This window comes from Gallus gallus, chromosome 11 (assembly GCF_016699485.2).
Source record: "Gallus gallus isolate bGalGal1 chromosome 11, bGalGal1.mat.broiler.GRCg7b, whole genome shotgun sequence".
Lineage (NCBI taxonomy): Eukaryota > Metazoa > Chordata > Aves > Galliformes > Phasianidae > Gallus > Gallus gallus.
The window spans coordinates 814,637-838,066 of NC_052542.1; the positions used below are offsets into that span (position 1 = coordinate 814,637).

The 23,430-nt window shown below is 49.8% G+C and overlaps 1 protein-coding gene and 1 non-coding gene across 6 annotated transcripts in view; one reads left to right on the top strand and one right to left on the bottom strand.

Annotated features, from left to right (window-relative positions):
• The first annotated feature begins 1,907 nt into the window (after positions 1-1,907).
• Positions 1,908-1,979, top strand: TRNAH-GUG. Its single transcript has one exon. It is a non-coding gene; the product is annotated as a tRNA-His (tRNA).
• A 4,261-nt stretch (positions 1,980-6,240) lies between these two features.
• RANBP10 (RAN binding protein 10) overlaps positions 6,241-23,430 on the bottom strand; it is a 54,854-nt gene continuing 37,664 nt past the window's right edge. For 3 of the 5 annotated variants that reach the window (XM_040645990.2, XM_414019.8, XM_004944060.5), the window contains exons 5-14: positions 19,841-19,863; positions 15,915-16,099; positions 14,618-14,730; positions 12,781-12,889; positions 12,040-12,188; positions 11,128-11,323; positions 10,608-10,732; positions 9,619-9,764; positions 9,028-9,139; positions 6,241-6,919 (exon numbers count right to left, since the gene is read on the bottom strand). In XM_040645990.2, the coding sequence (XP_040501924.1) occupies positions 6,789-6,919; positions 9,028-9,139; positions 9,619-9,764; positions 10,608-10,732; positions 11,128-11,323; positions 12,040-12,188; positions 12,781-12,889; positions 14,618-14,730; positions 15,915-16,099; positions 19,841-19,863 (1,289 nt within the window). In that variant the 3' untranslated portion in view covers positions 6,241-6,788. The remainder of the gene's footprint in view (positions 6,920-9,027; positions 9,140-9,618; positions 9,765-10,607; positions 10,733-11,127; positions 11,324-12,039; positions 12,189-12,780; positions 12,890-14,617; positions 14,731-15,914; positions 16,100-19,840; positions 19,864-23,430) is intronic. The other 2 variants (XM_004944059.5, XM_046899584.1) reach the window with 1 other exon arrangement.

Sequence of the window (23,430 nt, forward strand, 5' to 3'; positions counted from 1 at the left end):
CGTAGCTAGCGGCTGGGCCGTGCCCGTAGGCTAAGGGGGTCAGGGAGGCAGGAGAAGGGAAGGGATGGGGTGTCCCCGAGGCGGTGCTGTGGGCTGCGAGGGCCCCGCGGGTGACACGAGCCCCATCTGTGCCCTCCCAGCTTTGCAGCTGCAGCGGTGGTTCACACAGCGCGGATGTGCCCCGAGCTCCCTGCAGGCAGCCCTGGCAGCCGGCACTGCTGACTCCTCTCCTCGGCCCCACAGCCGTCCCCATGGGGTCTTTCGGAGCCTCTGCACACAGACAGGACTGCAGAAGCCGCGCCGTGCCTGGGATACCGCAGGATATGAGTCAGAGGCCGCGCTGCCCCCGCAAACGCTCAGCTCGGTTACAAACACCAACACAGCCCTAGAGGCGTGACTGCCCAAATACGGCAGCCGAGGCGTCTATGAAGGCTCAGGCACCCATTGTGGGGGCGACGGGGCTGAGCGATGCACAACACAGGATGTTTTCAGCACACTGCCCGCCTGCGTGCTGCACAACCGGTGGGTGGCAGTGGCTGTGCCCCAAAGCCCGGCAGAGCTGCGACCCCCAAGGGTTCGGCCCTCTCCTCGCCTTGCAGGTGGTGAGAGGCAGGCGTGTGTCCCGTGAGCTGGAGTCCGAAGCCACCCACACCCCCAGCTGTGTCCCCTGACGTTTGGTGGCGGAGTCCCTGAGGAGCTGAGGAACTCTGCTTGCTCCGGACACGTGCGGAGCTGTGAAGCCTGTGTGGCTCAAAAGGAGCACGTGGCCCACAAAGCCCTGGGAAGTGCCCTGTGGGCTCTGCAGCCCCAGGACAAAGCAACACTGTGGCACGGTGCCCTGTCCTGCCGAGGCTCATTCACCCAGGAGGGAGGCAGCCCTTGCCAGGGTGCAGGCTGTGCCCCGGGCCCAGCTGCCCGCTGCCCAGGACCTGAGACTCCTCTGCATGCCCGGCATGTGGAGGCCACGAGGCCTGGGTCGGGGCAGTGCAGCCAAGCACCCTGGGGACGAGTGGGAGTAGTCACACACACATCTGGATTGGCACCAGGACTCTCCCAGCACTTCCTGGATCTTCAGGGCAGAGAATCGCTTCTGGCCTTCCTGCTTTCCCACTGTGCCCCCAGTCCTTCTTGGCACAGGCAGAGAGGACTCAGGACTGCCAGCGAGGTTTTCTATGGCCGTGCCAATGGGCTTACGTGGGGGCAGAGTCGGGGATGGGAGCTGCAACAGTGCTGCAGTGCCTGTCCCCCGCCCCAAGCTGCAGCTGAAGAAGGAGGTGTACAGCAAGATAGTGTTCCACACCACCAGAAAATGCCTCCAGATAGAGCTGAGATGCTTCCCTGGGGTGTTGCTGCACTCCCTGAAAACACTCCGGTGCACAAACCCCACAGGACTGGCACTGGCAGTCCTCATCTGCTCAGCAACCTCCTTCCCCTGCATCATCCCCAGGGAAACAGAAGGGCAAAGCACCGGGGGTCCATGGACACACATCACATCTGCAAGGATGAGGAGGCTCCAGAGTGATTCTGGGAGGGACAAGCACGGAGAGACAAAAGGGAACATAGAAGTCCAGGCTGATGGCTCCTACAACCCCAGTAAGGAAAGGCTGTCCAAACTTCTGACTTGCCTGGGATGCACTGAATGAACAGGACTTGCCTTGGGATAGATATAGAATGTATTATAGTGTTCGTATTTATCAGTAGCGAGACTTATTTTGTTTGAAAATTAAAAAAATAACAACAAAAACAGAAAACCAGTGGAAGATTTGCTTCTGCTTTTGTCATCCTAATGGATCTGTGTCAGATTGAACGGAAGGACCTGCAGTATTCTGCACTGCTCCTGCCCCTCAGCCACCCCATTGGCTCTCTCCTCCCTCTGCTCAGTGCTGTGCACTGCCTCCCCGCGTGCAGCTGTGATCGTATAGTGGTCAGTACTCTGCGTTGTGGCCGCAGCAACCTCGGTTCGAATCCGAGTCACAGCAGTGGTTTTGCAGAGAGAGGGCTGTGCACAGAGCGTGCTTTGCAAATGCAGAGGAGGGAGCTGCAGGGAAGCTCCGTGAGGTGTGTTTGCAAAGACCGAGCGGCCCCGTACGCTATTTCTGAGATGAAATTGTTCCTCACACCCAGCCCAAACCTCCCCTGGCACCACGTGAGGCTGCCACCTCTCATTCTATTGCTGTTAGCCGGGAGCAGAGGCTGCCTGCAGAAGCCTTTTCCAGAAGCAAAGTGGCATTGGAATCTGTGGAAAGGTTAAGAAGAGGTAGAAATGACCTTAAAGCTGTGCTGGGGGCTGATAGCCTCGCTGGCTCTGTGTCGTGTCATGCCCAGCTCTGTGCTGGGCCGCCGGTCCCATGGGCTGCTGACCACCTCTTCCAAAACAGCGTCATCAGCACATTTGATTTTTCTTCTCCTTTCTTCTTCCAGAGAAGCTCTACAGACAGAAGTTCAAGGAACTGTTGCTCTCTCCTTCTCTGAGAAGCCCTGCCCTTCCTCATCCTCTCCCACTCTCCCCCTCATTGCCACCCCACATGGGTCCCCCAGCTCACACTGACCCCAGCCACACCTTGCCCATGCAGCGTGTAGATCTCAGTGTAGAAGCTGGGTGCTGTGGTGCTGCCTTCAGCCCGCGCCCCTCCGGACCTGGGATCAGACCCAAACTCAGCTCCCCAATGTTCCCCGTGCCACCTGGGAGCTGCAGCACACCCCGTGATGTGGTTGCAGCATCCGGCACCATTCCCCCTCCGTCTGCGTCAGCATCCAGAGTTGGTCCCTCCAACTCGGGCTGCTGTGTGGCTGTTTCTGTGACCCCGGGGCCGACCAGAAGTCCCTGCAGCCACGGAGCTCCCCGTGCACCGGGCCCGTTCTTCTGCACAGCCCCACAAAGCACGCGGCTTCACACGAATGCTTGCACATGGATGTGTATTTTAATAAAAATAATTCTGTCAATATACAGCAGAATGTTGATTTCTTTGCCATATTTCCAGTATATTTTCATAGGCTTTTCTCAGTTAAAATCCCCCCCACCCCCCCACCCGCCCCGGTTTGTTGGGTTTTTTAACGTTGTCATGCGAAGCATCAGATAACTTAATTCACAACTACTACGCTTAGACTGAACCAATGTGCACCACGGGTGTAACGTCCACGATGCCGGCGTTGTGCCCGAGAGGAGGAAACCCTCCAATGGGGCTGACAAGCGTGGCCATCTGCTCTGCTGCAGCCCCACTCGGTCCTGCACAGCCTCCGTTCCCCATCTCCAGCCGAGCAGTTCATACCTGAGTTTTGAGTTCACTGTGCTGCAGGCAGGTCTGTGCCTGGCACCGCTGGGTCCTGGCTGGAGAGCCGCGGCATGGGAGCGTCCCAATGGAAGCGTTCACCTATCCTTTGTCTGAAAGAGCGACCACACTTCTGTGATGAACGTCTTCTTGCACATCCTTATTATCCTCCAATCCACCCTGGCTTCTCCTTTTCTCCACGTTGGTGCTCAGAGGGGAAGGAAACGGCCAAAACCCCGCACAGAGGGGTCTGTGTGTCAGAGCAGTCCCAGGATGCCCAAAGGGGAACTCAGCATGCAAACAGAGGTTTGCGTGGACTCCGGGAATGTTTCTGTGAGTGCAAATCCCACTGCTTTGTGTGCAGGAGTGAAGCCTCCCTCCCTCCTGGAGATAAAAAGGAGCTGCTGGGAGCTCGGGGAGCCGGGGGGACGGTGTTCTCCAAATCCAGGGAAGGGCAGTGGGGAGCAGGTGGGGCTTCCTTTGGAGGAGGCTCTCAGCTGTTCCCTTCTCCTCCCCACGCCTGCCATGACCCCCTGTGCCCCACCAACACACCCTCTCTGTCAGTCTCTGCAGTGTGGTGTTACCTGAGCGTAAAGATCAGTAACAAAGCACAGCAGCACCACAGCAACCCAACAAGGTGTGCTTTGACAAGGAGGCCGTTCCCTGTGCCTGATGCCCATGGGGAGAAATGGTCAGTTCAACCCCCCAGGGCTGGTTAAACCAGCTCTGGTTGTTGGCAGTTGTTCGAAGGAGTCTTGGGAACAAAGCTCAAGAATGGTAAGGATGCCTCAATGAGACTGTTGACAGATGAGGGCACATCTGGAGGACAGGCAGAAACGTCACAGTGAGAAAAAAAATAATCAAAATCCAACAAAACAACAAAACCAGAAGGAATAACTGGGCAGATGGGGACAATCTGGGTGTACACAACCACAAGAAGCAATGCTTGTGGAAGGGGTTCTTGTGTTGGCCACCATCTCCATCAGCCACACCTCCATCCCCTGGTGCTCAGCTCAGTGCAGCTCAGTGCCCACCAGAGCCTGCAGGTCCCCATTGCTCAGGAGTTCTCAGAACGGCCGTTCCGCCGGTCTCAAAGCAAAGCTCACGTATTGCAGGGCTGCAGCTCAGGAGATTTTCACCACGTCTACTTATCCTCGCCGGTGAGCAGAACAAGCCCCATGGCAGCCAGCCTCATGGGATGGAGGTCCTGTGTCCAGTATAACCATATGGGGGCAGGGCTGAGGCCTGGCCACCCTCCCCAGAAAAGATGCCAGCGGGTCCTGCTAGTGGCTCTACCAATAGGAGAAGTGACACTGAGGGGCTGCCCAAACAAAGCTGAGTCTCAGCCAGGGAGTTCTTAAGGCCTCCCTCACTCATTCATCTGTTTCTCAGCAAAGCATGAGGCACTTGAAATGAGAAAACCCAAATCACTTCTAAAAATCATCTCTGAGCTTGTAAGAAGGCTCTACTTATGTTGTAACCACACTCAAAATTAAAGACCTCCATTCAACTTACTTCTTTTTTTGAAATGACTGCAACAACCCGATCCGCTCTCACTGATATCATAACAAGGTTCCAAGATGCAAACCGTGGAGGAACAACCATAAGAACTCAATGCCCAGGAGGCTTTTACACATAAAACCAAGGCTATAGGGATCCACTGCCACTGTGCGATGCACAGCATTGGTAGCAGGAGATGACCCAGCCCTGACACCATCAGGGACAGTCAGCATGGCTTCGCTGGGAGACCAAGGGTGATCCATGGCAGAGGTTTGGCTTAAAGGAACCAAAAACTACCTCAAAAAGAAGGAACTGAAAACTCAGAAGGAGACAAAGATGGTGCTGCTGCACAGATGGAAGGGAAGTCTGACTGCAGCCGAACAGCAGTGAGCTAAATGATGGCCAACAGCACAGGAATCATCCACATGGGAAAGCCACCACTGCCCCAAGGGGACGCTTGGTCCCCTGCTCTGTCTTTATTCCAAACTTCACGCTCCAGCACCAAATTACAGCACGGTTGGGTTGAAAGGGACCTCAAAGCCCATCCGACCCCAACCCCTGCCCTGGGCTGGGTGCCCCACCAGCTCAGGCTGCCCATAGCCCACCCATGGCCTTGGGCACCTCCAGGGATGGGGATGACTCCAAATCACATGTGCAAACGCAGCGAACTCTCAAAGCTCTCAGCTCACTGGCAGAGTTCTGACACCGACTCTCTTTCTCACATGGCACGCCAATTCAAAATACACTTAGAAACACTTGCTGGCAGATGGTTTGAATACCAAAGCCTTAGCAGCACTCAAAGTCCCCAGACCGCAGCAGTGACACATTACCATGTCCACCTTACCTGGAGGTTACTCACCCACAGATCCTTGCTGGTCACTTTTGGACCTGGAACTAAAATCACATTCTTAATCCTCAAAGAAACATTGCCATTCCTTTCTAAATGGGTACAAAGATAGCACAGATCCTAACCTGCAGCCTGATCTGAGCATTTGTACCCTGCAGGGACGAGCACGCTTCAAATCAGTAACCTCAAAACACTCGAATGTAGCAGTGATCATTCAGTAAATACTACTGGATAGAGTCCTAGTGGCAGAGCCCTTCTATATGGAGAACAACAGGGATTTTGAGATGCAGCACAAAAACCAACAAACCGACTAGGCAGCGTCCACAGCTCTTCCTTACCGCCATCTGCTTCCATCAGTATAGCAGCTGACTTCACGTTGGTTAGCCCTGCCCCTCTGGCTGCCAGGTTTACCCATTGCTCAGGGGCTGAGATGTTTCTACCATGTGGTCACTGACACAGGCACTGCCACATCTTCTACTTTTCCTACTCACAGAGACAGCAAAGACCGAGCTCCTCCAAATGCAATTCATGGTTAGCATAGGACAGGACACACCTCACTGCGGGGATGCGGGAAGTGCGTGGCTGGGCCCAAGTCTCTGGGCAATAAATACATCAATGACTTTGTGGAGGTGGAAGAGACCTTTTTAATAAACAGGATTCAAATAAAATTAAAAAAAAATAATAATCCCTCTGAACTGCCACTGCGAGAAGAGTTCAGGTAACTGGCACAGGAGATGATGTTGCATGTGCACGGGTGGAGGAAGGAGGGAAGAAGAGAACAAGGTGTCACCGACTTCACGAGCTCCCTCCGTAAATCAGCAGAAACCAGCTCAGCAAAACTCTCCAGATAAAATACTGGTGGATCCATGAGAAACAACTCAAATCAAAACAAAGAGAAATCCCTACATTGGAAGGCGCTACATTAGAATAACCAGCAAATACTGAGTGCCGCCGGAGCCGCAGCGGTGGCGGGGAGACAGGTCAGGTCTGCCAGTCACTCCTGGGTCAGGAACGGCCACGTGGTGAGGGAACAGATCCTTTCACAGGCAGTGTGTGTGTGCTAGAGGGGGTGTTGGTGGGAGCTCGGGCTACAGACGAGGTGGCGTTGTAGTGGCAGCAACGGAGGGTGAAGGGCAGCACTCGACGATGTCAGCTCCATCTTGCTCTGGTGGCTAGTGCAAATAGTCGTCTACTCTGGCAAAGGAACAGGAGCCCAAGCCCACGCGAGCCATGAGTCGCAAACACTCCGAGGCCTGGCCCAGGGCAAGCATCAGTGGGGGCTGCTTTGGCAGGTTCTGAGACTCTGTGGGGGCAAAAAGAGACACGTGTTTAGAAGAGGCGCCTTGGCCACATGCCGGCTCACCTGCAGGTCCCTCCTGGGCACCAGGCCCGGCATCCCTGGCTCTGGAAGGAAGGAACTCCTGAGTTACGCTGGCTCTGCACTGCTGCTCCTGAGCAGACCCACACAGACCTGCCCACCCACGGGGATACAACTCAATGGGGCCTTTTAGAAAGTGCTGCTTTCTCAAAGATGCCCGTGGCAAGAAAATGGCAGCATTGCTCCTTCTGCCTCTGTGTGCGCTAGAAAACTCTCAAAGTGTGAGAGATCAGAGCATGGGAGAATAAGGAAAGGTGGGAGAAATGAGCTATAAGGGAGAGGCAACTGCTTCCTCTCCTCCTTACGTGAATCTATGCAGTAGTCCACAATGCAGACAAACTCGCTCTCTGGTCACCACTTTTTTTCAGTGTCATTTTTGCTAGGTCTGCATGAGGGAATCCTCAGCTGATGCAGTTAAGATGTGCATGGGAGGATGTCCAGACACTGCTTTTCATTTCTCTCTGGAGACATCCCTAAGGGCTTTATCTGGGCTCCCCAAGCACTACTGGTCAAACAGTGGCTGGAAGTGAGCCCCCTGATGCACACCTGGCCATGCTGACTGTCAAGGAAAGGGACTCTCTTTCCCGAATCCTAATATGTCTGCTCCTTTACTCAGGCAGAACAGGAACTCTCACAGGTTTGCCCATCAAGCAGTTCCTTCCTCAAGACGACAACTCCTAAATCTCCTTCTGGCACACACCATTCTCAGGTGAGCAGATCCACAAGGAAAAATGCCTGGGCACCGTGATCTGCTGTGTGCACAGCAGTGAAATAAGTGTTTCTGAAACAGAGGAGCTTTCCAGCGGACTGTATTTGGCCAGCTGCAGATGGACTGATCTACCCAAGACTGGGGAGTGTCCTGTGAAGTTATCTGAGCAACAACACAGCGTGCATAGGGCCCAGTGACAAGATCAAAGGGTCTGTCTGGTGTGAAACAACTCCTTTCTTGCAGATCGGTGGCAGGGTATAACCTTAGTATCACTTCACTCTACTCTGCCATGGGTTCTTCTGTAGCTGGAGATTGCAGGACAGTTAGCAATGGAAGGGCAATTCACTGACTGCAAGTGCAAGACTTCCATCAGGGCAAGCTATTACGTTTCCCATACCAGGTTCAAGATAGGAGAATAAAGGACAAGCTGTTGGGCCAAAGAACATGCCTGTCTAAGAGGATTGCTTGTGTCTGGAAGAGCAGCCATAAACACTCAGCTCTGAGGACACAGAGAGTGCTCATACCTGGATCCAGCTATGATCCATCCTGCTGACACAAAGAGCAAAGCTCATCAGAAAAAAAGGAGCTGGCTTGCTAGCTGAAGATAACCAACGTATAACCTGACCTCTGCACCAGGTAGGTCTCCACCAGTAACCCAGCCCTGACTCCAACCACAGGCTCCACGCACCATATATCTGAGCTTCACCAAGCACACCACACCATGGGAACATGCACAGACATATGTTCAAAGGGAATACAAAGCCTCCTGCATTTAAGTCTGCATGTTCAGCATGGCCTCAAAGGCAAGAGGACTTCATGGTCCCCTCTAACTTAGAGCTAACACTGTGGGAACCTGCTGCATTTATGAGCTGCTGCAACGGAGCAACTGCATTCCCCACCAGAAAGCAGGATGGTGCCAGGTCAAAACTCTGCCATCCCAAACAGCATGGAGAACAGCCTTGCTAATGCCAGCAAACTGATTAAGGTGTGTGCGGAACAAGAAAGAAGAGGGGCAGGGAAATCCATCCAAAAGATCTTGGCTCCTTGCTAAGTTGAATTCTCCTAAGGACATTCCTTGGAAGCAGCACTAAGGAAGACCCAAGGAAAGGAGCCAAAACAAGACCAGGTTGGAAGCACCCATCCTCTGCAGCTTCACTCCCACCTCCCTACAGCCCTTTCAGTCCCCTGCATTAGAAAGACAGGCAAAAGCTAAAGACCAGTACTTCCTAATTTCTCCGAACTCTCACAGGCTTGCCTGCCACAGGACAGCACCTGTGAGTAGGTATGTCCAGCGGGTAGTGGTCATACAGGAACCAGGTCTTACCCAAAATAGCACTATTAAGAGCAGCACACACAGGTTCCCTCTGGATTGGGTCCAGCTGTTGACCAACAGGGCAGTTCCAAGGGTCTGAGTAAGCTAACAAGCTAAATGCATCCTGTGAGAGAGAACAGAAAGGTACAGTAAGGTCATGCATGGCTGTGGACACACAGGAAAACTGCTAATTCTGTCTGCTGGGGCACCTCCTGCCATCGCCAACGTGACAGCTCCTGCCTCCTGAAAAGAAACGGCCTTTTTGTTCGTGGCAGCAAGGGACTGCACTGGGCCATCAAGACAGTAGATTAAAGAGGGTGCTCTCTCCACTCTGCACAGGTAGGCAGGCAGAGTGCTACCTGGAGGGAAGAAGACCATGCAGTTACCCCTGAAAGGCAGCAGGAACTTTATTCCTTCTCTCCTGTGCTGAGAACTGGGTGTAGACACTCTGGGTTCACTGAGTTTCGTCCTCCAACCCCCATGCGGGCCCCCTCATCCTCACCAGCTGCAGAAATGGGGAACACCCAGAGCTCTGCAAGGAAACCCACAACTCCAGTCCTGGCCCAGAGGACTGCTGTGAGGCAGCATAAGGCCCAGGCTTACCTGAAGCATCTTCTTGTGCATTGTGTTCTTCCCGTATTCTCTGCACAGCTGTTCACTCAGCATCTGCAGCTCCCGTCCAAACTGGATCATTCGCTCGGTGGCAGCATGGTTCCCTCCACAGAGCTGCCTCTGGGGACAGCTGTCTTCTAGAAGAAAGGCAGGGGAGAAGGAACAGTTGTCTCATTCCCCACCACTGCTCACTGTGCTGTATGCTGCCCTTCCTTAGCCATAAATCCTTCCCCCTCAGGACCAGTTACACGCTGTTTATCCAAGCAGAGGCTTTTTCTGCACCCTGAACTACAATAGGGGGCTGTGGTTTTTGTATAGGGCGACCCTGAGTTCTGTTTAATGCTTGTGGACTACCTACAGATCAAGTCCCCTGATAAAATCATGGGAACTTGCAACTCTGGCTATGTTACCCTGTCACGTGTGTAAGGTAGGTCCACACACCACAGAAAACCTGGTCTAACAAACTCTGGTCTCAGTCAGAGATCCCAAACACCACCAACTTTCCAATATTTGGTGACTACAAGACGCCAGTAATTGGAGGAATTCCCAGTTTCAGAGGTAATGTGGCTGATCCATATCTCCCGCCGGGCTGAAGCACCCACAAGCAAGATAGTTCTAGCTGACCATACTGTGCCAAAGACCCTTTGCAGCTGGGAATCAGTCAGTCTTTCAGCTCAGTTCATTTCTTCAGCTGTTAGAAGTACCTGGACTGCTCTGTGCTGGAATTCACAACCAGTGCTGAACAAACCTTTGACTCTTATTGCCTTCCTCGGCCCGCAGTATCACCAGCACTGCTGCACGACTACGGCAAGTCAAACCTAGTCTCAGTTCTGAGACAGATTTATTTCCCTGGTGAAAGAGGTATCTCCAGAACTTTATTCACCAGGGCTGGGAAAGAAACCCCCATGATCCAACCGCTACTTCAACTCTCGATCCCAGCTCTTTCTATCTCCCATTGCCTCTCCTGCCCGAGGCCCTACCCATGCTGGATTCATCTGTCTGCAGGATCTCTTCGTGTTTGTAGGTGCCATTCATTATCCTGGTGGATGAATTTTCCAGGACTCCATTGGGGTAGTGCTCAGCCTCCATTTCCATCTCGCTGTCGCTGCGGTTAAAGGAAGAAAGAAAAGTCAGACGTTTGCATTAGGGTAGAAATGAAAAGCTCAGATGACAAATTATGCCCAGCAATGGCCAGTAAACCACAATTAGGTGCCAGTTAAACTACAGGAAGCAAGATGGTTTAATTCAGTGCAGTAAAAAAATCATTGCTGGCTTCTGAAGACAACTGATGGAAACAGGTTTCTGTTATGAAATGAGCCTGCAAGCCTGAGCCAGAACAGGAAACTGGAACAGGTCTATGTCTGCTGGGAACAGCAGTGACCTTGTAGATAGGAGGAGTTACTCTGTTGTTCTTGTTGTTCAGATGCTCTTCAGAAAGAACACTGAGCCCTCTCCCACCACCTCACCCTCCTCAGGGACCTACAAGGAAAAAAACTATACCTGGTTTCTTGGTTACTCGTACTACTGTGCTGCTGAGATTTGGTAGAATCTGTAGAATTGGACTCTGAGTAGTTCACAGATGAGGGGGAGGAGGAGGAGGAAGATGACGAAGATGAACTCAGTGTTGGGTATTTACTGTGGCTCTGTTTGCTTTTTGTGGACATGACTCCATTGCTACAGGTAGGACTATCTGCTCCTGAAGGTTAAGAAGGATGGGAAAAATGAGACCAGACTGACACTGACACTCTACTGTGAAATCAACAGTTTATCAAGTAGACCCCAAAGGAAGAAAGCAAAAGGCCAAAGATCTTAATTATCCAGCAGTATTAAACTCATGGGATTTAGGGAGAGCACAAATCAATATGGAAAGAACTGCACTGTTCACCATCAACACCTGAACTGAAGGAAGAGCCAGAAATGGGCTGCAAATAAGGGACTGGCAGAACCAGCTCACACTAGCACAGAAATTACCAAAACAAAATACACTTTCAGCTGTGAGCAGCTCAAAGCTCGGTGAAACAGCTCCAGCTGTTTTCAGGGGCTCTGCTCCCTGACCTTCAACGCCTTAGCCAGAAATTACCCACAGAAGTACCTTCAGATGTCCTGGTTTACCTTGTTCTTTCCACTTAAAATCCTAAAAGTTTCATTGCAAGGTAAGTCCATGGGAGAAGAAGCACACATGCAAGGCATCCCCCTAACTTTGTGCTAAACTGGCCAGATCAGTGCAACTTTGCTGAGGCTGTGGACTGAGTTCTGCAGACTGCAGGGGCCCTATTGGAAAGCAAGTAACATGAGGGAAAGGAGCACTTCAGAGCAAAATGCACAGAAAGTAGCAGGTGATGTATGCTGCAGCAGTCTACCTTCAGTATTTGCTCTTTTCACTGGAAGACACAGGGGAAAAAAAGCACTTACCAGTACTATGAACATGTGAGTTGCTGGATCCGTGTCTGGGACTTAAGCTGGGGGACCCAGGGTAGCTGTCCTGGGATCTGGGGCTGCGTGCACTGAAACAACGTACTTCACTGTCTGTCCCGTTCACCATCTCCACAAACTGCCGACACCTGGTTTCATGGGAAGGAAGAAGAAAAGGGTGCGTGACAGCCAGCGTGTTCTGCACTGATGCTTCCTCAGTTACTGCCTGCAGATGTCTTAGGAATCGGATAGGAGTTATTTCTTGGCTTCAAAAGAGCCGTTTTAGACTCGTGGTATATTTGTATTGTGAGTGCTCTGACGATGCTAAGGCAGGAAAGAGTTCATGCAGTGCCACGTGGATGCTAATGAATGCTGAGAACCATACTGCGACAGACAAGCAGTATAACAGCAGTCACCCTTCTTTTCAGCCCCACACCTGGGGGAGCACCAGTATCATCAACACAACCTTCCACTTTGGCCAAGCATCAGTGAAGGCAGAGAGGATGAGAAAAAGCATTTCAGTGTCAATGAGGCCATAGGATCAGAGGTGAAACACTTCACAGATTCAAAACACAGCACATTTCTCATGAGGCAGGGCTTAGAAATAATCCTCCAGTTCACCAAATGCTCCCAAGTCTGTGCTGCTCTGGACTCGAGAGCCTCCCTGGATGACCGGGCAGCCCCTCGTCTCCTTCAGCTTCACATTACAGCATTAGGGAGCAGAAAGCTATTCATACTTACTTTAACATGAAGAGCAGGTTGGGGTTATGTTCTAGGAGGCCAGGGTAGAGCTGCTGGGTGGCTTCTATAGCCTCTCCAACTCGGCCTGCTAATACTAGCTTCTGTATTCCTGAAAGTAAAAGGAGACCTGTTGACACATAGGGCAGGCCAACATGAATGGATGGAAGAGTTTCAGAGAGAAGACTCAGGTATGTCACACAGCTCTCCACTACCACCTCACACAAGGGCTAGGGAGAACTGGGGAGCACGCTGTATTTGTTATGGATTAGGATGAAGAAAAGTGTGTGTAAATGTGGGAGAATCTGTTAGGAGCTCAGAAACACCTGGAGTATCTGAAAGATGAAGTGGGTGTACTGGGGTGGGGTGCTCTGTGCCTTTACTCCTTTAGTCAGAGGAGCTAGGCAGCAGTGGAAAAGACCAAGGACACAGCAGCTGGATGGGAGCAAAGAGGATGCTGGGGAAGCTAGGATTTCGGAGGGGAAACCCCTGGGTAACCCCATGCTACATCCTCTTGCTGGTTCATGCTTGGAACATTACCGTATGGCTGACTACCAGACAAGCAATGAATGACTGAAGGGGGCCGGAGGCTTAACTTTCACAGATGTCTCTGCCTTTTCTACCTTCCTTTCTTTTTGTTTTCCCATCTGTGCTCTCTTCACACCTTTATATAAGCCCCAACTGCAGAGCTCTGTTCTCCTTCCCTCCAGGCTGCCTCGTCACCTGTGCTCACAAAGACCGGACCGCGCTGTCTCGCACACTTGGAGACCCAAACCAGCAAGAGCACCAGCTGGGTGGGGGCTGCATAGCCTGGGAAGCAGGCAGCCCATCAGCACTAACCATACAAAGGCATTAATGGGCAGCAGCTCCTGTTATTCTAGGTAATGAGCAAAACATCCAAACCAACTGAATGCTGGCTCAGCACGTGATGTATGGAGGGAGAACCACAAAGGGGCATGATGCACCTGATGTGTGATGGCCACGTGAGAAATGGTTCACAGAGGAAAGAGAAATGCATAGGGCAGGGCACAGCCTGCATTCAGTGGGAGAATGCAGAACACACACCAATGTTCTGTGACCCTGTGATCTGAGTCTGTGAATAGAATGGCTAAAAGAGCCAAAGTGCAGCAGGAGAAAGCTGCAAGCCTTATTCTCTAGGAGACAAGAGGGCTTATGCACTGAGAGATGAACCACCGCAGAGGAAAGAGAAGTATTCAAGGCAGACACAGAATACTAATTCTTACAACTGTAGAATCACAGAATCATTTGAGCTGGAAGGGACCTTAAAGGTCATCTAGTCCAACTGCCCTGCAATGAGCAGGGACACCTACAGCTCCATCTGGGACATCAACAGCTTGCAAAACATTTAGAATAGTTCCACTGTAAGGGATCTACAATGACCACCGAGTCCAACTGCACGACCACGTCAGGGCTCACCAACAGTTAAAGCATTAAGGCCATTGTCCAAATGCCTTGCAAACACTGGCAAGCAGAAGGCAGCTCTCTAGGAAGTCTGTTCCTGTGTTTGACCACACAATTTATCCAAATGAATACAAAAGGACTGAAAGACTCATTAACTCTGAGAGTTGTAGTTAAAATACATCGATACGTCCAGGTCCCTGTAACCATGCTCATAAAACTGCCTTGCTATGAAAGACTGCACTGAAGAACCCAAATCCAAAGGAAGCTCAGAAGCACAGTGACTTCAGTTCAGTGCAAGCCCTAGGTGATGGGATTTATTCTCCACCAGTCTGGCACTACCTCTGTTCTGGATAGCAATGCTGCAGTCAAATAACAGCCAGAATGCCACATGTTGGGAGTGACCACCCGAGAGACTTACTTTGTCTGTTCTTTATTGAGGTCTGTTCTTCCTGGATTGCAGTGTCTGTGACTCTGGCGAAGGCAGTTGCTGTTGAACAGTACCCATGATGAACCAAATACGAAGAAACCATACTAGAAAACAAGAAAACACAAGTGGATGAAGAGGCATTGGTAAGACGAAGAACTGCAGAGAAAAATCAATAGAAGTTGTAATTTCAGTGAACAAACTCAGCTCAGCTCATAGCCAAGGTCCTAGCAAAAAAACAACACTTCCAGTGTATGCACAGTATTCATTTATGTAATGACTGCTGCCTAAAGGTCATTCGTAAGAGCTCACTGCTATCTAAGTGCCATTGATGTCTCCTGGCCACACAAGACACAGCTCCTTCTTTCTATACAGACAGAAAATCCCAACCTCAAAGAAGCTCGTGGCTGTCAAGTAGACCTCAAAGGACCCCAACATTCTGATCCCTTCTTTCCACTCTGGCCCTGAATTTCTGTTATCACTTATTCGGCCAGCAATCATTGGTAGTTGGTAGTTGAATCCACTTGTGAATTCTAGACATTAAGGAAGGAAGATGTTAAACAGGACTGGAGCCAGTGTTGACCTTTGGACCCCAACCAGATTCGGCACCAGTGATCACCACCCTCTGGGCTCAGGCAGTTTTCAACCCACGTCACTGTCTGCCCACCACCATGCATGAAGACATCAGCAGCTTGTCTACAAGGATCTGATGGGAGATGGTGTCAAAGGCCCTACTCAAGTCCAAGCAGATAATATCCACTGCTCATCCCTCATCTACCAGGGCAGTGATTTCATCACAGAAGTTTCTGAAGTCGGCCAAGCACGACTTCCCCTTCTGAAGCCATGCTGACTATGCTCCTGACGATTTACTTGTTCTTCATGCACCTGAAAATGGCCATAACTGTATTTTCAGTTTGGTTGGGTTTTCAAGCCTTTGGCTTAGGGCTATTTCTTGCTCTTTTGGTTCTGAATCCAGCTGACCCACATCCTGGCCTTTCTCCTATGATAGACTACCTATGGCTTCCTCTCCAGTCCCCTTCACTCAGTGCATCACCCCAACGTGTATGTTCCTCCATTATTACAAGCTGTCATGCAGACATTGACTGAAAATTTCTCCAATATCTTTCAAGTTTTAAGCAGCAACGATCTGCACAGGAAAGGTTATTAAACAACAAAAGAGAAAGTAAAATAACGCGTGTCAGATCTGAGCAAAACGCAACTTTTGCCATAAGAAAGCAGAAACGGGCACGTAAGAGAACACAGGAAGCTGAAGAGCAGAACAGTGACTTACTTCTGCAGCATGGCCTGCCACTCGCCTAGCCTGTCTCCTATGGGAAACCTCTTAATGGTGCTCTGAATCTTCGCTCGCCACTCCCTCATGTAGTCCTCGATGTCAAACACAAATGGCTGCTGCCCAAAGTTGGCATCCACTATCTCTCCTGGAGTCTGGAGGCCCACCGTAGGGTACAGGTTTGACTGGGAAAGAGGAAGAAACATGCGTGAAACTCAGCTTTCTCTTAGTGGTTCTGGTTACGTGGTTTGGTAAACCAAAGAGCTGCTCTTTAAAATGAAATGCATAGGAGAACAAGAAGGGGCAACAGACCCTTTACAGGTACATCTCGAGGAACCTCGTGACGTACTGTGCAGTTATTAGGAGCTATTGCATAAAACCAAAGCAATGGGTTCAGTCTCAAACAGCAAATCTAAGTGTTTTCCACTGTTTCAAATGAACTCACTTATTCCTTGACAAGAACAACTATCAGGGTATTTTACACCTCTGATGGTAAGGATGGTATGGAGCCACCCACACAAGAAATTATCAACATATGAGTTTTATTAAGACACTGAGGCCTTGGAGGGTGACCAAAGAAAGGCAATGAGGCTGGTGATTATATACAGGTGAAAATATAAAGGCTACCATTGTGAAAATACCTCTAAAATTGAGCTAATAATCCAGATTCCAGAGAAGATGATCTAATTAAAAGACGTAGTGAAAGTCTCTGTAGAGGTTCTCCGAATTCAGACTATTTTAACAATCAACAGGTTGGATATTAGGAACAATTCCTTCTCAGAAGGAGTGGTGAGGCAGTGGCACAGCTGCCCAGGGAGGTGGAGGTGGGGCAGTCCCCATCCCTGGAGGTGTCCCAGAGCTGTGGGGATGTGGCACGGAGGGCTGTGGGCAGTGGGCACGGTGGGGTGGGTTGGGGTTGGACTTGGGAACCATGGAGGTCTTTTTCCAAACTTAATGACTGATTCCATGACTTCTATATGGAAACAGATTGCATCTCTGAGCCCATTTTAACATGAAGAGAGAAACGGCACTGGAAAAGGCACATGTTTGCCTGGTTCTCACTCTGCATCACATTTAAAGCACATGCTCCATTCACAGTTACATTACTTTTCTGCAGCACAAACTGCTTTTCTGTTGGCAACACAAGAAAGCTGCATTAATCCTTGACTTCAGAGCATCTACTGACATCCTGCAAGGCTTAGGAAGAAATCTCATGGCACTCTGACCACTTGATGTCATTATTTTCCACTTTGCTCTAACACATTCAGGACTATTATGGCTAGAAACCAGACACTGGGCAGGGCACAAAGATGCAGTGTGGCATGAAGTGGAATTCAAGCCTGGAAGGTGCCTGGTTGTGGTGTCCTGTTCATGGTTGAACCTATGTCAGGAAGGTAAAAATGTAAACCTAACTGCAAAGTCTTCCACTCCCAAAAGGGAGTAGAAGATGAGAACAGACTCTGCTCAGAGGTGCTCAGAGGCAATGGGCGCACGTTGCAACCTGGGAAGTTCTGACGGGGCATACAGAATGCATTCTTCCTTTTGAGGATGAGAAAGGACTGGAATAGGTTTCCAGAGAGACAACAACATCTCTATCCTTGGAGATCTTCAAAACTTAACTGGGTGCAGTGCTGCACAACCTGCTCCAGCTGTGAAATCAGCCCTGCAGAGGGCAGGGGATAGGCATGATGATTATGAGTTGGACTCAATGATCCGTAAGGGTCCCTTCCAACTTGGGATATTCTGTGATTCAGTGATCTCTGGAAGTTCCTTCGAGCCTAAATTCTTCTAAGATTCCATTATTTGGCAGGGTGTGGTGTCAAGATGGTGAAGAGGCAGCCATACAGATGAGCCCAGATGAACACTCAGTATTACGTCATGGAGGAGCAAAGGAATAACAGCAGCCCCAGCAATAACAAGGATCTACTGCAGGAGTGCAACTCCCTGACAACAAACAAGCTGTCAAGACCTGGAAGAAACCCTTCTCATTTTGGGAAAGACACAAGCTGACCCTCCCAGCCCCTCCTGGGGATTACACACAGCCAGACAATGGCTCACCCCAGTTCTCTCTTCTGTGTGGTTTCACACTCGGTTCCTCAGTGTCAGGGGCATGTGGCTGATACTGTGCCTTTCTGGAATCTCAAACATCAAATGGAAAAATGAATCTATCAACACAGGCTGAGAACCAGCATCTGAAATCAGGACCACTGCATCACTGTTGACTCAGCACACCTCCTGCTTTCACATTCTCACACCATGGAAGTCGCTGCACTGGAAGGATGTGCTAGGAAAAGGCAGCATGATAAAGGGGGATCTGCCAGAGGAAAGGTCATTTTTGAAGTCAATTTCTCCTCTTTCCCACAGACTTTTGACCACCTCTCCCTCAGACTGCCCACAGTTCATCTCCATTCGGTTTTCCAACCTTCCCTTCCCTTTGTGCCCCTGCAGTCCCACCATGGGCCCTTCCACATTCTTCTTTTTGCACTTCTGCACTCTCACCACACGGCTGCTTTGCAGAGCAGGATTAACCTGATATGGGCTTGTGCAAATAAACAGAGCTGGGTGTAAGCACTGATTCATAGAGGGGAAACTCCCTCTGTGGGATCCCCACTTCCATTTGCAAGCAGTTACTCTTATATTAACTTCAGCCTGTGCATTTTTGTCCACCAACACACACTTGAACAAATGTAAACACTCCTTAAAGGGAACTGAAATACGGAACAAGCTGAAGCAATTACACTTCACTGTATGTAAGAAGTATCCCAAGAAAACGCGGGTTTCAATTACAAGTCCCCCTTTCAACTTCCTGCTATGGCCAATATTGCAAAACACTGTCTTCCTCCCTTGCCTCCTAAAGGGGAACTTCGCAACACACACTTCAATGAAACAATTACCAAACTGGTGATGCTCTGAAGAGTCACATTCATCTCTTGTGTATTCTCACTGCTATGTCAACACAATCACCCTAAAGGTGACTGAAGCTCAAGAGGTGGAAAAGCAATGGAAAACCAGCCAACCTTATGTTCCTGCCTGGATCACAATGTTGTAATAAATGAAAGATATCACTTGCAAGCTGCATCAAGTTCCTATTTCCTACTACTTCAAGACTTCTCTAGCAATAGTTGCACTGTGTAAATCAAAAGCCTAACGTGGCTATAGGACGTCCTTCCTCAGGAGGGGCAATAGCTTTAACTCTCTAGAAGAGCAACCAAGAAGCAATGGACCGAGGGAGCAAAAAGGGCCAGAATTATATCCTACTATGGAATACACAAGTGTGTGCAAGAGGGAGGGAAGAAGGAAATCATTCAAGGAAAGGAGAGTGGGACAATGGAAGTCAGGTGCAGACAGCCTTAGGGTGAATCTGGCAACAGAGCACCTGAGCTATTTAGAACACGGAGAGAAATGTCTGAAATCCACACTGAGGTAGAAGTTTCCTGACACTGCAGGAGATCAAGGGGAGATTGAGGAACAGCAGCACAGAGGGGTGCCCTGGGCAAGAGCGGGAGAAGCTGGGAATAACATCACTGGGCATAACATCACTGGGCACTTCTGTGCTGGCTGATGGCAGAACAGCCCACTCAGTGACTTTGCACATACACTCCCCACACTGGATGCTGCCTTTGGAAGACATTGACCTGTAACAAAGCCTGAATTCAGGCTTTAATTCCAGGAGAAGGAGTGACATATTCTTCGAGGTGGGGAGGGATCAGAGGAGGTGTGTGAGCAGTCCATATCCCAGCCATGGGATTATGAGGTTTCAGGGAAGAGAGCATCCACACCATCCAGCACTGTGTTTTACTGTTGTTTCTTTTTTTTAACAGGGCACGAGAAGAGCAAGTAAAAATTAAGAAAACCACATCCCCACACTCTTCCCCCTCCCTTCTGTTTGCAATCTTAGTTAAAATACTGAAAAGAGGTGTACTTACAGGGAGGTCTGTAAAGGCTATACCTGTGGGGGGAAAAATATTACAATTAAAAAGACAAAAGATATTTTCCCTGCTTGACAACATCCATATCATGCTGCAGAAAGTTACTACATCTCAGTCAGTCCCAGCTCTGAGCCTGACTTTCACCACTTGTCACATTGAGGAGAACCATCCCTCCCCAACCCGCTCCTCCGGAGAAGGTGGATCTAGAGAAAGGTCCACGGAAAAGCCTAAATCCTTTGGAAATCTCTCCTTAAAATTTCATTTTCCAAAAAGCAGCTGCTCTTTCCTTTGCTTTGCTTCTCCCCGTTACTCTGAAGGAGATGCTTTTCCAGGCACACTTTGTGTTTAGAAACAGAGCTTTGCTATCATGTTGCTGTGGGTTGGTCCGTAGCTGCTTTTTCTTACCAGCCAGTCAGAGACAGGAATGAATGTCCCAATGCTTTGCATTACAGATGGGGAATGTTTTTTGCCACTGGACCAAACTGCAGCCTGGAGCACCTGAGAAATGCTGTGCAAAGAACAGCACCATCCTCCACGATGCTGTTACAGTTCCAAATACAAGCAGTGGGAAAAAAGTGCATGGTTTCCCTTTTTGTTCACTTTGGCATATGAGAAGAGATACAGAGCAAAACCTGCTAGAAATCACAGCTAGTCGTAGCAGGATCCATTTCTGCTCTACCCCACGTCCCACTTCAGCTACCCCTCCTTTGGTGCACTGACAAGTGCTATAGCCTGCATCAAAGCAAGAGGGCACCATTCTCTGATGTTAACGTCATGGCTGTTTTACAGGGAGATTTCAGGTGGTCAACCAGTAAAAGAAGAGCTGCAATGAATCAAAGAATCGTAGAATGGTTGAGTTGGAAGAGACCTCAACACCCACCCAGTCCCAACCCCTGCCATGGGTTGGCTGTCCCCACCAGCACAGGCTGCCCATGGCCCCATCCGTGTCCTGGGGCGCCCACAGCTCTCTGGGAGTGTTACCAGATGAGCCTGAAATGGCCGTTTAAACCAAGTTTGGGAGGCAACATAGGAAACAATTACCATTTGAAACAGCACAGATCCAAAGTCAAGCGCTCAGAAAAAGAAAACAAGAAAACAACAACTGGATTTTGATTAAATAGCCAATAATGTTTAATTACATCATGGCAATGTCTCATCGATCACGTTGTCTACGTATTCTTTGCACACTGTGCATGTCCTGCCCTAAATCCATTTCCCACACGCTCCCCACCACAGGCACAACCTTCACACCTCTGCTTCTGCCCTTAGACAAGAACGAGGCTTATCTCCTCTTTGGAAGCGCTCCCCTGCCCTCCAGTATCCCATCCACCACATGGGCAAACACAAAACTTGTGAGTGGACTGCAGTGTGGGTGGGAATTTGGCTGGATTGTCAGCAATGAAAGGTCAGCAGCACGAAGTCCAAGTGCTGCCCCAGCACGAAGTCCAAGCGCTGTCCCCCAGGGATCGACGTTAGGGTCAACGCAGTCGAACATCTTCACTAATGACCTGGCTGATGGGGGGGATGTGCTCTCAGAAGGCTCACAGGTACCAGCCAGGAGCATGGACAATGTGCTGGAGGACACACTGCTCTTCAGGCTGCAGAAAGGATCCAGCACAAACCTCATGGAGCTCAGCACAAGCAGCTGAAGAGCTCTTCTGCTGGCGTTGAGTCCAGCAGAGGCCAACAAGAAGGGAGGCAAAGGGAAAAGGGGTTGTTTGGCCTAAAACATTAGGGGAGACACTCATTGCTGCCTCCAAGTACCTAACAGGAGGGTACAGAAAAGACACAGCCAGGCTCTTCTCGAAGTTGCTTGGTAACAGGAGACAGGAGGGAAAAAAAGACAAGCAGCAACATGGGAAACTCTGGTTAGGCGTTAGGCAGGGCAAAAAGTCAGCATGCAAGAACTAAGCACTAAAGCAGGGGATCAGAAAAGCCCCCCTGGGGATCTCCATTCTTGGAGACAGTGCAGTTCGACATGTTTCTCAGTAAGCTGACCTAGCTTTCAGCAGGGGAGTGAATGCATGACCTCCAGAGACCCCTTCCAGTGTAAACTGCTCTACGGTTCTGCAAATAAATTTATGACACTACCTTTAAATTAAGGCATTTATGTGTTTAGTGCCCTCTGTTATGAAACTAAGACCAATAAAATGTTTTAAACCTACGCATCTAGATCTGTTGCACAAACATATCTGAACCTGTACTGCTGCATACCTGCATCCAACAAAGTCAACAGCAGAAAGCAAAAGAACCACAGCTCTAACTAGGCAGCTGAAATTGGAACTGCACTCTTTCTCTGCAGCACTTCCAAAGCCTGGATCCAATGTGAAATAACAAACATCAGGAATTCAAAGACAATCAACTGGACAGCTCAGGAGGTCACGAAGCAATAGTCAGTGTGTGGAAAGCCTCTTCTATAGGTCCATGGTGTCAAGCTGATCATCAGGGCAGTGACAAAAAGGCATTCACTTTAAATGAAGGCTCAGTGCTGGGGAGAAGCATGAAACACCATCACCTGCTGTGCTGAGGACTGCAACACGTGACAACATACTCAGCAAGATGGGCACCTTAAAGACCAGATTATGAAATATCAGCCTGTGAAATACTGCTATAAGTTGTTGAGGAGAAGCATTATTATGCCCATGTGGTTCAATGCAGACCTGGAAACAGTCACCACCCAGTCGAGTCACTCGGGTAACACCGTCCTTACAGAGAAACCAGGCTGCAGCTGCATTGGGTGTTTTCTTTCGTTTTAAATTTGGTTCATCTATCAATTCCTGTTCTAAGCCTCTCAGTGCTCTTGCTCTCTGTAAATCTGGTTTGAGAAGAAGCCTGTTAAACTGGGAAAACTCGAAGGATATCTGTGGGTCTCTGTGACAGCTTTCTTCATTTGCACCAGCGTTCCTGTTCACCTCTAAACTGGAGGCAAAATGGGTAACTTGGTCTTCCAAGAACCCGCACTCAAATTCAGACAGACCACAGGACGTTTTCCATGCCAGTGCTTCAGATTTCTATAGCCTTGCTGGTCCATTCACCTTGGGTTGCTGGCTAAGTCGTGGATTATTGAGACACTCATACAGCAGTCCCTGAGCAAACTCGTCCACTTAATCACAGAAACCCACAGCAGTCACATTCCCTAATCACACCCTACATCCAAGACCGTCTGCTTCGTGGCTAGAGCCCCACAGTCCTCACTCTTCTTCCCTTAATGCACCCTCACCACACTCCTAGCCCTGTCACATCATCTTTTTTCACTGGCAGGACTCTGCTCAGAACTTGTCAAAAGCATTTAATGACAGCAGCCGGAAGACACTGAAGACATCTTCCAGAACAGACAATAAAGACAACATATGATGTCAAACAGTCCTCATGTGACGACTCCAAACAAGACTTAGCTCCAACCAAAACATCCAGCAATCATGATGGCCAAGCAAACAGTTCCTACACAGTGCTCCTGATGGATCTGATTAAATGAAAAAGTATGGAGACAATGGAGGATCACAGTTAAGCAACAGGAGAAAACTGCAAGGAAAACAAAGGGGGCACGTATCTAAACAACAGACAAAAAGGAGTCATGATGAAGACAA